At 46.2% G+C, this 13,447-nt stretch overlaps 2 protein-coding genes across 2 annotated transcripts; one reads left to right on the top strand and one right to left on the bottom strand.

The window, feature by feature from the left end:
* Positions 1-2,314: 2,314 nt before the first annotated feature.
* On the bottom strand, positions 2,315-7,728 carry LOC115980538. The gene is made up of 5 exons (XM_031102771.1): positions 5,510-7,728; positions 4,070-5,416; positions 3,164-4,003; positions 2,888-3,082; positions 2,315-2,351 (listed from the first exon to the last, which is right to left on the bottom strand). Exons 1-5 carry the CDS (start codon positions 7,726-7,728, stop codon positions 2,315-2,317), a joined length of 4,638 nt encoding a protein of 1,545 aa, XP_030958631.1.
* A 653-nt stretch (positions 7,729-8,381) lies between these two features.
* Positions 8,382-13,341, top strand: LOC115980537. The gene is made up of 5 exons (XM_031102770.1): positions 8,382-9,272; positions 9,492-9,977; positions 10,033-10,749; positions 10,876-12,170; positions 12,237-13,341. Exons 1-5 carry the CDS (start codon positions 8,382-8,384, stop codon positions 13,339-13,341), a joined length of 4,494 nt encoding a protein of 1,497 aa, XP_030958630.1.
* The last annotated feature ends 106 nt before the right edge of the window (positions 13,342-13,447 follow it).

The raw sequence follows: 13,447 nt of genomic DNA, 5'->3' as shown, positions 1-13,447 counted from the left end.
TTTTACCAGCCCTCTAGGTCGTCTTCGTCCTGAGGGTATGTTTTTCTTTCCATTTTATTTTGTTTGTCCTTCAAAAAATTTTTATCTGTCACTCGTCTAACCTTTTGTCTTGGTGATGCAGCTGTCGTTCGTCCACGTTTGGATAAGCTTCACTTGGATCAGATAGAAGTGGTTCGCACTTTTCCAGGAAGGACTTTCCACGACTTGGTTACTTTTTCTCGTCTAGCAACTTGGGGACTCGGTCCAACTCCTACTGCTGAGAATTTAAGTCACGAGGAGCTCACTCGTCGAAGTAAGTGATCGTCCACTGTTTCAGCTTTCCTTTCCCTTCTTTTTTTATTTTTTTTATTTTTATTTTTTTTTATATATATTAAATTTCCTCACCATAGGAATAAGCACGATGAGGGAAAACAAGGAGAAAACAGTGGCTAGCGGGGACGAGGATGTTGCTGCCCCTACTGCTAAAGTGGCTTCCGTCCAGGCTGGGAAGAGGAAGTCTAAATCAATCTCGAGTACTGTGGATCTGGACTACCTCCCCAGTCGTCGTGGCCACAAAAAACAAAAACCAAGGACTTCCCTTCCAAAGGTTCCCAAGTTCGTGCCACCAACAGTGAACTTGGACGAGCCTGTGGTGGACGTGGAGCCCGTCCAAACGGTTCATCCTGTTCCGTCTAATCCTCCCCCTGCTCCCAAAACTTCTCAAAAGCTTGGCCCGTCTGAGTCTTCTGATCGTCCCTCTAATTTGGTTCTGGACGAGGGTTATGCATGGAGGACGTTCAAAGGGATTGTCACTGATCATGAGGTTAACGAATGTTACAACATGTCAGTGAAGGAGTTTGAGCGTTCTGGCATCCATGACCTTTTCAAGGTAAGTTTCTTCCTCGTCCTAGTGTGTAGACATTTAATTTTGAATGAAATGTCTAACTCCTTTTCGTCCAAATGCAGGCTATGTCAAAGTTTTATACAGCGACTTGCCAGGCCAAGGAGCTTGCTTCAGAGGCCAAGACAGCCAAGGATAAGGCTAAGGAGCTGGGCCATGAGGTTTTGCTCAAGAAGGGGGAGGTCATTAGGTTGACAGAGGATTTTAATCGTCTGCTGGGAAGCGAGACGAAGTTGAAGAACGAAGTGGAGGAGCTCAAAGCTGACAACTTAGAGAAGGATACCCGCATCGTCCATCTCGAGGGACAAGTTTCAGAGCTTACCTCGTCCTTGGAGAAGGCACGTGAGGAAGCAGTTGCTGCCTTTAAGAAGTCTGACGAGTATAAGAATCGTCTAGACAGTCATTATGCAGCTGGGTATGAAGACTTCCGTGCTGATGCCAAAGAGGCGTATCCTGATTTGGATTTCAACTCGTTCAAGCTTCCTCTTGCTACAGAGAGTTCCGTGTTGCAGACGAGTTCCGAGGACGTCAACATCATGGACGATGCTAACACTGAAGTTATTCAGGACGACCCCAAGACGAGCTCACCCAAGTGAAATCTATTTCCTTAGAAAATTTACTTTTATTTGCCTTTTCATAGAAGTGCCTGTTGTTTTGGGCTTTTTACTTCTTTTTTTCTTTTTTAAAGTTCATGCAAGTACAATCATCTCGTCCAGGATTATGGACGAGTTTTATATACATTTTCATATTCAAAACTGAAGGGGTTTCTGGACGTTGGTCGTCCACCCTTTGAATTTCATGAAAGAAATGAATACTTCTATTTTTACTTCCATTGTGTTTGAATATACATGTTTCCTGCTTTATGTATGAAATTTTTATTTTCATATCAGCAGTGTGGTTCGTCCATCTAGGAATGCAGTTCACCTCGTCTTGGGCATGTGGGTGAATTTTATTACATCACCAAGATACAGTAAATTGATTCCTTTTGGCTAAATTTTTCATCATTCCAAAATTATGGACGATCATTTTGTCGTCCTTGATGATTAGACTTTTTAGCGTTTTCTCGTCCAATGTAATGGATTGTTAAGCTAGTTTTGAGGTCTTTGCTCGTCCGTGTCTCGGACGAACACTTTTAGGAATTCACCTCGTCTTGAGGTCTAGACGAGTATGCCCTTTTCATCTCGTCCCATGTTCTGGACGGATGGACCTTAGTTTCATTTTAAGGTTAGGTTTCATCTCGTCCTATGTTCTGGACGGACGGACCTTAGCTTAATTTTCAGTTTAGGTTTCATCTCGTCCTGAATTATGGACGGATGTACCTTTGCTTAATTTTCAGTTTAGTTTTCATCTCGTCCAGGATTATGGACGGATGTACCTTTTCATCTTTCCTTTGGAGGAAGGCTTATGGACGATATATCCTTGCGTCCAAGGATTTCATTCGTCCATGCTTGCTTTCTTTTTGTGGATCAATCTGAATGAACATTTAAGGATTCCAATAATATACTTGAAAACAATATATATATATTTGAAAATCCAAACTTATGTAATCATTCGTCCACAGGCATGACACATGCTCATGAGCTAGTGCCTTATTGAATTAAAAATACAAACCAACTCATCCATGAATAGCACAAAAGTGAAAACACTAATGTACTTTCTAGGGGATTATTAAAATACTTAAAAACACTTAATAGTAGTAAACACTTCTGCTCGTCCGGATATCTCGTCCAAGGACACTGGTGAAGAGTCAGCACTTATTGATGGTACTTCCTGAGGTGCTCGACATTCCAAGGGTGTTCCAGCCTCCGCCCATCCAAAGCTTCCAAATAGTAGGATCCTTGCCTTTTGCAGTTGATAACCCTATAAGGTCCTTCCCAATTTGGGCCAAGTTTCCCGTAGGCCAGGTTTCTTGTTGCCAAGGTAACCCTCTTCAAGACGAGATCCCCGATGTTGAAACGCCTAGGCTTCACCATAGCGTCATATTGTCTTGCCATGAGATTTTTGTACCTTGCTGTCCTCTGTTCTGCATCCATCCTGACCTCGTCCATAAGGTCAAGGTTAAGACGGAGCTGTTCCTCGTTTTCTTCAGTTTGATACTTCCTCACCCTGTGGCTCGTCATGTGTACTTCTGCTGGTATGACTGCCTCGCTTCCGTAGGCTAGTTTGAAAGGAGTTTCTCCTGTTGGAGTTCTCGCTGTCGTTCTATAAGCCCATAAAACACCTGGTAATTCATCCGGCCATATTCCCTTTGCCCCTTCGAGCCGAGTCTTGATGATCTTCAACAAGGATCGGTTCGCGACTTCTGCTTGGCCATTGGCCTGTGGGTGGGAGGGTGAGGAGTAATGGTTCTTCATTCCAAGCTGTTCACAAAATTCCCTGAAAGGTGTGTTGTCAAACTGTCGTCCATTGTCAGACACTAGTACTCTTGGTACTCCGAATCTGCATACAATGTTCTTCCAGACGAAGTTCTTGACATTCTGCTGTGTAATTTTGGCTAAGGGTTCGGCTTCCACCCATTTTGTGAAGTAATCTATTCCCACCACCAGAAACTTCATTTGCCGAGTTCCAGTCGGAAAGGGCCCCAAAATGTCTATTCCCCATTGCGCGAAGGGCCAAGGGGCCATCATTGGCGTGAGATATTCTGCTGGTTGTCTGGGAATATTGCTGAAGCGTTGACATTGATCACATACTTTGACATATGCTTTAGCATCAGCTTGGATGGTTGGCCAATAGAATCCGCTACGGATGACTTTATGGACGAGTGATCTGGCTCCCGAATGGTTCCCGCATGCTCCTTCGTGAACCTCCCTCAACATGTAATTTGCTTCGTCTGGAGCCAAACATCTTAAGAGAGGCTGGGAAAAACCTCTCTTGTATAACACCTCGTCCATAAGCACATACCTGGCTGACTTGACTTTGAGCTTCCTTGCTTCGTCTTTCTCTTCTGGAAGCCTTCCGTCCTTTAAGTAGGACACTATTGGGGTCATCCAACTTCCTTCTCCCTCTATCTGCATCAATTCTGGAAGGTCTATACTTGGCATGTAGTGTACACCATCTGTATCGTCCAACGCCTCATTCGCAGATGCTTCCTTCGCCAGAGTATCTGCTTCCACATTCTCTTCCCTTGGGATTTGAACAAAATCTGCTTTTTTGAATTTCTTCACCAGGCGTACTACCTTCCTTAGATACTTCTTCATTCTGTCTTCCTTGGCTTCATATATTCCATTGACTTGGCCTATGACCAGTTGAGAGTCTCCCATGACAAGTATCGTGTCTGCTTCTACAGATTTGGCCAGTTCCAACCCCTTTAAAAGGGCTTCATACTCCACTTCATTGTTAGTAGTCTGGTATTGCAGACGGGCCTTGTATTTCAATTTGTCCCCTTCCGGCGACTGCAAAACAACTCCTATTCCTCCAGCATATAATGTAGATGATCCATCTACATGGACGACCGATTTGTTGTACTCTCCTTCCCCCAGGTCTTCGTAACTTGGAGTGAACTCTGCGATGAAATCTGCTAGGGCTTGAGCCTTTATTGCATTTCTCGGTTGGTACCGAATGTCGAATTCGCTAAGTTCAACTGCCCACTGAATCAGTCGTCCTGCGGCTTCCAGCTTGTTTATTGCCTTCTTAAGCGGATGGTCCGTCATGACATTGATGACATGAACTTGGAAGTAATGTCTCAACTTCCTAGAAGCCGTTATCAGTGCAAAAGCCAATTTCTCCATGAGCGGATATCTTCGCTCTGCTCCTCTGAGTGCCCGGCTAGTGTAATACACCGGTTTTTGTATTTTTCCCTCTTCTCTGATTAAAGCTGAACTTACGGCGTGTGGGGACACCGCTAAGTATAAGTACAGTTCTTCTCCTTGCACGGATGGACTTAATAATGGGGCGGTTGTGAGATAGTCCTTCAGGTCTTGGAAGGCCCTTTGGCATTCGTCCGTCCACTCAAATGCCTTCCTGAGGACTTTAAAGAAGGGTAAACACTTATCTGTGGCTTTCGAAACAAACCTGTTCAAAGCGGCAACTCGTCCTGTGAGGGATTGGACTTCCTTGATATTCTTCGGTGGCTCCATGTTCAATATAGCCTGGATCTTGTCCGGATTTGCCTCAATTCCTCTTTGCGAGACCATGAACCCCAGAAACTTTCCCGACGATACTCCGAATGCACACTTGCTTGGGTTCAACTTCATCTTATATCGCCGAAGTGTTTCAAAGGTTTCCTGTAGGTCGTCTAGATGGCTTCCCTCGTCTATGCTCTTCACAAGCATGTCGTCGACATAAACCTCCACATTCCGTCCTATTTGTGGTCGAAACATATGATTCACTAACCTTTGATAAGTTGCCCCTGCGTTTTTCAAGCCGAAGGGCATCACTTTGTAGCAAAACAAGCCTTGGCTGGTAATGAAGGAAGTTTTTTCCTGATCAGCTTCATCCATCTTGATCTGATTATATCCTGAGAAGGCATCCATGAAGCTCAGCAATTGATGGCCAGCAGTAGAGTCCACCAATTGATCAATGCGTGGCAGAGGATAACTATCTTTGGGACATGCTTTGTTCAAGTCAGTGAAGTCCACACACATTCTCCACTTTCCATTAGCTTTCTTCACCATCACCACATTGGCTAACCAATCCGGGTAATAGACTTCCTTAATGAACTTCGCCGTGGTCAGTTTTTGAACCTCTTCCTTGATTGCCTTGTCCCTCTCGGGAGCGAATACCCTCTTCTTCTGACGGATAGGCTTAAAAAAGGGGTATACATTCAATCGATGAGTGATCACACTTGGGTCGATTCCTGGCATGTCGTTATGACTCCATGCAAAAACGTCGATACTTTTTCTCAGGAACTGGATGAGGTCTTCTCTTGCCTTCTCCTTCATACCTGTTCCAATTCTGGTAAATTTCTCAGGATCATCTTCTTGCAAAAGGACATCTTCCAACACTTCCGTGGGCTCTGCAATAACTCTTCTTTCCTCGATGCTCATTGTCTGCACCTGTTCGTCCAAAGCCACCATGGCTAAGTAGCATTCTCTAGCTGCCAACTGATCTCCTTGTGCTTGTCCTATCCCGTACTCCGTAGGGAATTTGACTGATAGATGGTAGGTCGAGGTTATCGCCTTCCAACTATTAAGAGTGGGTCTTCCAATGATGGCATTGTATGAAGAAGTACAGTCTACCACCAGGAAATTGACTTCCTTGGTTATCTGTTGCGGGTATGACCCTACCACAACTGGTAATGTAATGGTACCCACGGGCTGCACCTTCATTCCTCCAAATCCTATCAGCGGCGAGCATACTGCACGAAGTTGATCTCGTCCAAGCCTCATCTGTTGGAAGGCGGGGTAGTACAATACGTCTGCTGAACTTCCGTTGTCAACTAACACTCTTCTGGTTGTATAATCTGCAATGAGCAGTGTAATGACGATCGCATCGTCATGCGGGTGATGGATCCTCTCAGCATCTTCATTGGTGAAGGAAATGGTTGGCTCGTCCATTGGTCTCGTCCTTGGTGTTCGTCCAGAGAGCTGAACATTTTGTACCGCTTTGAGATACGTCTTCTTCGACTTGGAAGATTGCCCCATCGGGTTCCCTCCAACGATAATCCTTATCTCCCCGAGTGGGGGCCGGGATGATTCCTCCATTTTGCCTTTCTGCTTCTCATCTGTACGATCCCTTCCAACGAAGTGCTTCAACTTTCCTTGCCTGATAAGGTTCTCAATTTGCTGTTTTAGGTCATAACACTCATCCGTGTCATGCCCATGGTCCCTGTGAAAGCGACAATATTTGTTCTTATTGCGCTTGTTGGGATCCCCTTTCATCTTCTCTGGCCATTTTAAAGAAGGATCGTCTTTGATTTGCATGAGAACCTGATTAAGTGGAGCGTTCAGGGGCGTATAGTTCTGGCTTCTTCCCAAGGGACCTGTCTTCCTGCCATCTCGTTCCTTCCTATCTTCCGTCCGTCCCTTCTTTGGACGAGGGGCTTGTTCTGAGTGTCGAGCTGGGTGCGCTTCCATCCTCTCAGCTCTTTTCCGCTTCTTGGCTATGATTGCATCTTCTGCATTCATGAAGTTCTGAGCCGAATGGACGAGCTCGGCCATGGTTTGAGGCTCCTTCTCGTATAGCTTGTGGATAAATAAATCCGAATTAATCCCATTGTGGAAGGCTGCCAGTAGAAGCTTGTCGTCCACCTCGTCCACGCTAAGGGCTTCCCTGTTGAAGCGAGTGATGAATGACCGCAGGCTTTCGTTCTCCCCTTGTTCTATGGTCAGTAAGCTGGACGAAGAGCGCTTGTGCCTCTGTCCCCCGATGAAATTGTTAACAAACAATTTGCTTAACTCTTCGAAAGTACTTACGGAACTTGGGGGGATTTTACTGAACCAAACTCGTGCCGGGCCTTTAAGGGTAGTAGGGAAGGCTCGACACATGATTTCATCAGGGACCCCTTGGAGGTGCATTGTCGTCTTGAATGTTGCAATGTGATCAAAGGGGTCACGCGTCCTATCATACGAGTCCAGGGAAGGCAGTTTGAACTTTGATGGTAAGGGGTGGCCATTGATGGAAGCCGTAAAAGGAGAATCTGTTCTGTGGACCAAATCCTCTATAGGATTAGTTCTCCTCATGTTCTCCTTCATCTCCTCCATGACTTTCTTCATTTGGTCCATCTCCTCTTTCAAGTGTGGCACTACCCGTGAAGTGGTGCCTCTAAACTGGCTTCCAACTTCAGTATTCTCTTTGTCACCATGGCCTTGTGTCTGTCCTGCGTGTTCCTCACGTGTCTGTCTTCTCTGACTGATCTCCATCCTTAACTCCTGGTTTTGGCGAGTCAATTCCGCCATTGCAGCCGCCATGGATTGCATATTCTGAACGGATGACGTCTGCATGACTGGTGCAGATTGGCGATCACGCTGGGGATCACTTGAAGCGCCTCTGCTTCCCTAACGGTCAGGGCTAGTAGCCCTCGACCTGGTCCTGACCATCCTAACCCTTTGTCGCGGAAAAGAAAGTCGCAAAACAACCTTCGCTATTTTCCCACAGACGGCGCCAACTGATATCGCTCCGAATCAGTAAGGTGGATGGCCTGGCTTCGGTGGGCTATCGAAACGGTTGATGGCCTGCAAGGAAGGAAACGCAATCAAAGAGGAGACCGGAGAAGACCGGTCGAACCCCCTTCGATGGAAAAGTTAGTTTTGTAGAGAAGGAAGGTCCAAGTATTTTGGAAAATTGTCTGAGTGTCTTGGAACTTCCAAAATCACTCAGACAATTTTCCAAAATACTTGGAACTTCCTTCTCTACGAAACTAACTTCTCCATCGGAGGGGGTTCGACCGGTCTTCTCCGGTCTCCTCTTTGATCACGTTTCCTTCCTTGCAGGCCATCAACCGTTTCGATAGCCCACCGAAGCCAGGCCATCCACCTTACTGATTCGGAGCGATATCAGTTGGCGCCGTCTGTGGGAAGTGAAGGTTGTTTTGCGACTTTCTTTTCCGCGACAAAGGGTTAGGATGGTCAGGACCAGGTCGAGGGCTACTAGCCCTGGCCGTCAGGGAAGCAGAGGCGCTTCAAGTGATCCCCAGCGTGATCGCCAATCTGTACCAGTCATGCAGACGTCATCTGTTCAGAATACGCAATCCATGGCGGCTGCAATGGCGGAATTGACTCGCCAAAACCAGGAGTTAAGGATGGAGATCAGTCAGAGAAGACAGACACGTGAGGAACACGCAGGACAGACACAAGGCCATGGTGACAGAGAGAATACTGAGGTTGGAAGCCAGTTTAGAGGCACCACTTCACGGGCAGTGCCACACTTGAAAGAGGAGATGGACCAAATGAAGAAAGTCATGGAGGAGATGAAGGAGAACATGAGGAGAACGAATCCTATAGAAGATTTGGTCCAAAGAACTGACTCTCCTTTTACGGCTTCCATCAATGGCCACCCTCTACCTTCAAAGTTCAAACTACCTTCCCTGGACTCGTATGATGGGACGCGTGATCCCTTTGATCACATTGCAACATTCAAGACAATAATGCACCTTCAAGGGGTCCCTGATGAAATCATGTGTCGAGCCTTCCCTACTACCCTTAAAGGCCCGGCACGAGTTTGGTTCAGTAAAATCCCCCCAAGTTCCGTAAGTTCTTTCGAAGAGTTAAGCAAATTGTTTGTTAACAATTTCATCGGGGGACAGAGGCACAAGCGCTCTTCGTCCAGCTTACTGACCATAGAACAAGGGGAGAACGAAAGCCTGCGGTCATTCATCACTCGCTTCAACAGAGAAGCCCTTAGTGTGGACGAGGTGGACGACAAGCTTCTACTAGCAGCCTTCCACAACGAGATTAATTCGGATTTATTTATCCACAAGCTATACGAGAAGGAGCCTCAAACCATGGCCGAGCTCGTCCATTCGGCTCAGAACTTCATGAATGCAGAAGATGCAATCATAGCCAAGAAGAGGAAAAGAGCTGAGAGGATGGAAGCGCACCCAGCTCGACACTCAGAACAAGCCCCTCGTCCAAAGAAGGGACGGACGGAAGATAGGAAGGAACGAGATGGCAGGAAGACAGGTCCCTTGGGAAGAAGCCAGAACTATACGCCCCTGAACGCTCCACTTAATCAGGTGCTCATGCAAATCAAAGACGATCCTTCTTTAAAATGGCCAGAGAAGATGAAAGGGGATCCCAACAAGCGCAATAAGAACAAATATTGTCGTTTTCACAGGGACCATGGGCATGACACGGATGAGTGTTATGACCTAAAACAGCAAATTGAGAACCTTATCAGGCAAGGAAAGTTGAAGCACTTTGTTGGAAGGGATCGTACAGATGAGAAGCTGAAAGGCAAAATGGAGGAATCATCCCGGCCCCCACTTGGAGAGATAAGGATTATCGTTGGAGGGAACCCGATGGGGCAATCTTCCAAGTCGAAGAAGACGTATCTCAAAGCGGTACAAAATGTCCAGCTCTCTGGACGAACACCAAGGACGAGATCAATGGACAAGCCAACCATTTCCTTCACCGATGAAGATGCTGAGAGGATCCATCACCCGCATGACGATGCGATCGTCATTACACTGCTCATTGCAGATTATACAACCCAGAAGAGTGTTAGTTGACAATGAAAGTTCAGCAAACATATTGTACTACCCCGTCTTCCAACAGATGAGGCTTGGACGAGATCAACTTCGTCCAGTATGCTCGCCGCTGATAGGATTTGGAGGAATGAAGGTGCAGCCCGTGGGTACCATTACATTACCAGTTGTGGTAGGGTCATACCCGCAACAGATAACCAAGGAAGTCAATTTCCTCGTGGTAGACTGTACTTCTTCATACAATGCCATCATTGGAAGACCCACTCTTAATAGTTGGAAGGCGATAACCTCGACCTACCATCTATCAGTCAAATTCGCTACGGAGTACGGGATAGGACAAGCACAAGGAGATCAGTTGGCAGCTAGAGAATGCTACTTAGCCATGATGGCTTTGGACGAACAGGTGCAGACAATGAGCATCGAGGAAAGAAGAGTTATTGCAGAGCCCACGGAAGTGTTGGAAGATGTTCTTTTGCAAGAAGATGATCCTGAGAAATTTACCAGAATCAGAACAGGTATGGAGGAGAAGGCAAGAGAAGACCTCATCCAGTTCCTGAGAAAAAGTATCGACGTTTTTGCATGGAGTCATGACGACATGCCAGGAATCGACCCAAGTGTGATCACTCATCGATTGAATGTATACCCCTTTTTTAAGCCTATCCGTCAGAAGAAGAGGGTATTCGCTCCCGAGAGGGACAAGGCAATCAAGGAAGAGGTTCAAAAACTGACCACGGCAAAGTTCATTAAGGAAGTCTATTACCCGGATTGGTTAGCCAATGTGGTGATGGTGAAGAAAGCTAATGGAAAGTGGAGAATATGTGTAGACTTCACTGACTTGAACAAAGCATGTCCCAAGGATAGTTATCCTCTGCCACGCATTGATCAATTGGTGGACTTTACTGCTGGCCATCAGTTGCTGAGCTTCATGGATGCCTTCTCAGGATATAATCAGATCAAGATGGATGAAGCCGATCAGGAAAAAACTTCCTTCATTACCAGCCAAGGCTTGTTTTGTTACAAAGTGATGCCCTTCGGCTTGAAGAACGCAGGGGCAACTTATCAAAGGTTAGTGAATCATATGTTTCGTCCACAAATAGGACGAAATGTGGAGGTTTATGTCGACGACATGCTTGTGAAGAGCATAGATGAGGGAAGCCATCTAGACGACCTACAGGAAACCTTTGAAACACTTCGGCGATATAAGATGAAGTTGAACCCAAGCAAGTGTGCATTCGGAGTATCGTCAGGAAATTTTCTGGGGTTCATGGTCTCGCAAAGAGGAATTGAGGCAAATCCGGACAAGATCCAGGCTATATTGAACATGGAGCCACCGAAGAATATTAAGGAAGTCCAATCCCTCACAGGACGAGTTGCCGCTTTGAACAGGTTTGTTTCGAAAGCCACAGATAAGTGTTTACCTTTCTTTAAAGTCCTCAGGAAGGCATTTGAGTGGACGGACGAATGCCAAAGGGCCTTCCAAGACCTGAAGGACTATCTCATAACTGCCCCATTATTAAGTCCATCCGTGCAAGGAGAAGAACTGTACTTATACTTAGCGGTGTCCCCACACGCCGTAAGTTCAGCTTTAATCAGAGAAGAGGGGAAAATACAAAAACCGGTGTACTACACTAGCCGGGCACTCAGAGGAGTAGAGGGAAGATATCCGCTCATGGAGAAGTTGGCTTTTGCACTGATAACGGCTTCTAGGAAGTTGAGACATTACTTCCAAGTTCATGTCATCAATGTCATGACGGACCATCCGCTTAAGAAGGCAATGAACAAGCTGGAAGCCGCAGGACGACTGATTCAGTGGGCAGTTGAACTTAGCGAATTCGACATTCGGTACCAACCGAGAAATGCAATAAAGGCTCAAGCCCTAGCAGATTTCATCGCAGAGTTCACTCCAAGTTACGAAGACCTGAGGGAAGGAGAGTACAACAAATGGGTCGTCCATGTAGATGGATCATCTACATTATATGTTGGAGGAATAGGAGTTGTTTTGCAGTCGCCAGAAGGGGACAAATTGAAATACAAGGCCCGTCTGCAATACCAGACTGCTAACAATGAAGTGGAGTATGAAGCCCTTTTAAAGGGGTTGGAACTGGCCAAATCTGTAGAAGCAGACGCAATACTTGCCATGGGAGACTCTCAACTGGTCATAGGCCAAGTCAATGGAACATATGAAGCCAAGGAAGACAGAATGAAGAAGTATCTAAGGAAGGTAGTACGCCTTGTGAAGAAATTCAAAAAAGCAGATTTTGTTCAAATCCCAAGGGAAGAGAATGTGGAGGCAGATACTCTGGCGAAGGAAGCATCTGCGAATGAGGCGTTGGACGATATAGATGGTGTACACTACATGCCAAGTATAGACCTTCCAGAACTGATGCAGATAGAGGGAGAAGGAAATTGGATGACCCCAATAGTGTCCTACTTAAAGGACGGAAGGCTTCCAGAAGAGAAGGACGAAGCAAGGAAGCTCAAAGTCAAGTCAGCCAGGTATGTGCTTATGGACGAGGTGTTATACAAGAGAGGTTTTTCCCAGCCTCTCTTAAGATGTTTGGCTCCGGACGAAGCAAATTACATGTTGAGGGAGGTTCACGAAGGAGTATGCGGGAACCATTCGGGAGCCAGATCACTCGTCCATAAAGTCATCCGTAGCGGATTCTATTGGCCAACCATCCAAGCTGATGCTAAAGCATATGTCAAAGTATGTGATCAATGTCAATGCTTCAGCAATATTCCCAGACAACCAGCAGAATATCTCTCGCCAATGATGGCCCCTTGGCCTTTCGCGCAATGGGGACTAGACATTTTGGGGCCCTTTCTGACTGGAACTCGGCAAATGAAGTTTCTGGTGGTGGGAATAGATTACTTCACAAAATGGGTGGAAGCCGAACCCTTAGCCAAAATTACGCAGCAGAATGTCAAGAACTTCGTCTGGAAGAACATTGTATGCAGATTCGGAGTACTTAGAGTACTAGTGTCTGACAATGGACGACAGTTTGACAACACACCTTTCAGGGAATTTTGTGAACAGCTTGGAATGAAGAACCATTACTCCTCACCCTCCCACCCACAGGCCAATGGCCAGGCAGAAGTAGCGAACCGATCCTTACTTAAGATCATCAAGACTCGGCTCAAAGGGGCAAAGGGAATATGGCCGGATGAATTACCAGGTGTTTTATGGGCTTATAGAACGACAGCGAGAACTCCAACAGGAGAAACTCCTTTTAGACTAGCCTACGGAAGCGAGGCAGTTATACCAGCAAAAGTACACATGACGAGCCACAGGGTCAGGAAGTATCAAACTGAAGAAAACGAGGAACAGCTCCGTCTTAACCTTGACCTTATGGACGAGGTCAGGATGGATGCAGAATAGAGGACAGCAAGGTACAAAAATCTCATGGCAAGACAATATGACGCTATGGTGAAGCCTAGGCATTTCAACATCGGGGATCTCGTCTTGAAGAGGGTTACCTTGGCAA

This window comes from Quercus lobata, chromosome 3 (assembly GCF_001633185.2).
Source record: "Quercus lobata isolate SW786 chromosome 3, ValleyOak3.0 Primary Assembly, whole genome shotgun sequence".
Lineage (NCBI taxonomy): Eukaryota > Viridiplantae > Streptophyta > Magnoliopsida > Fagales > Fagaceae > Quercus > Quercus lobata.
This window is presented reverse-complemented; position numbering and strand designations above follow the sequence as displayed.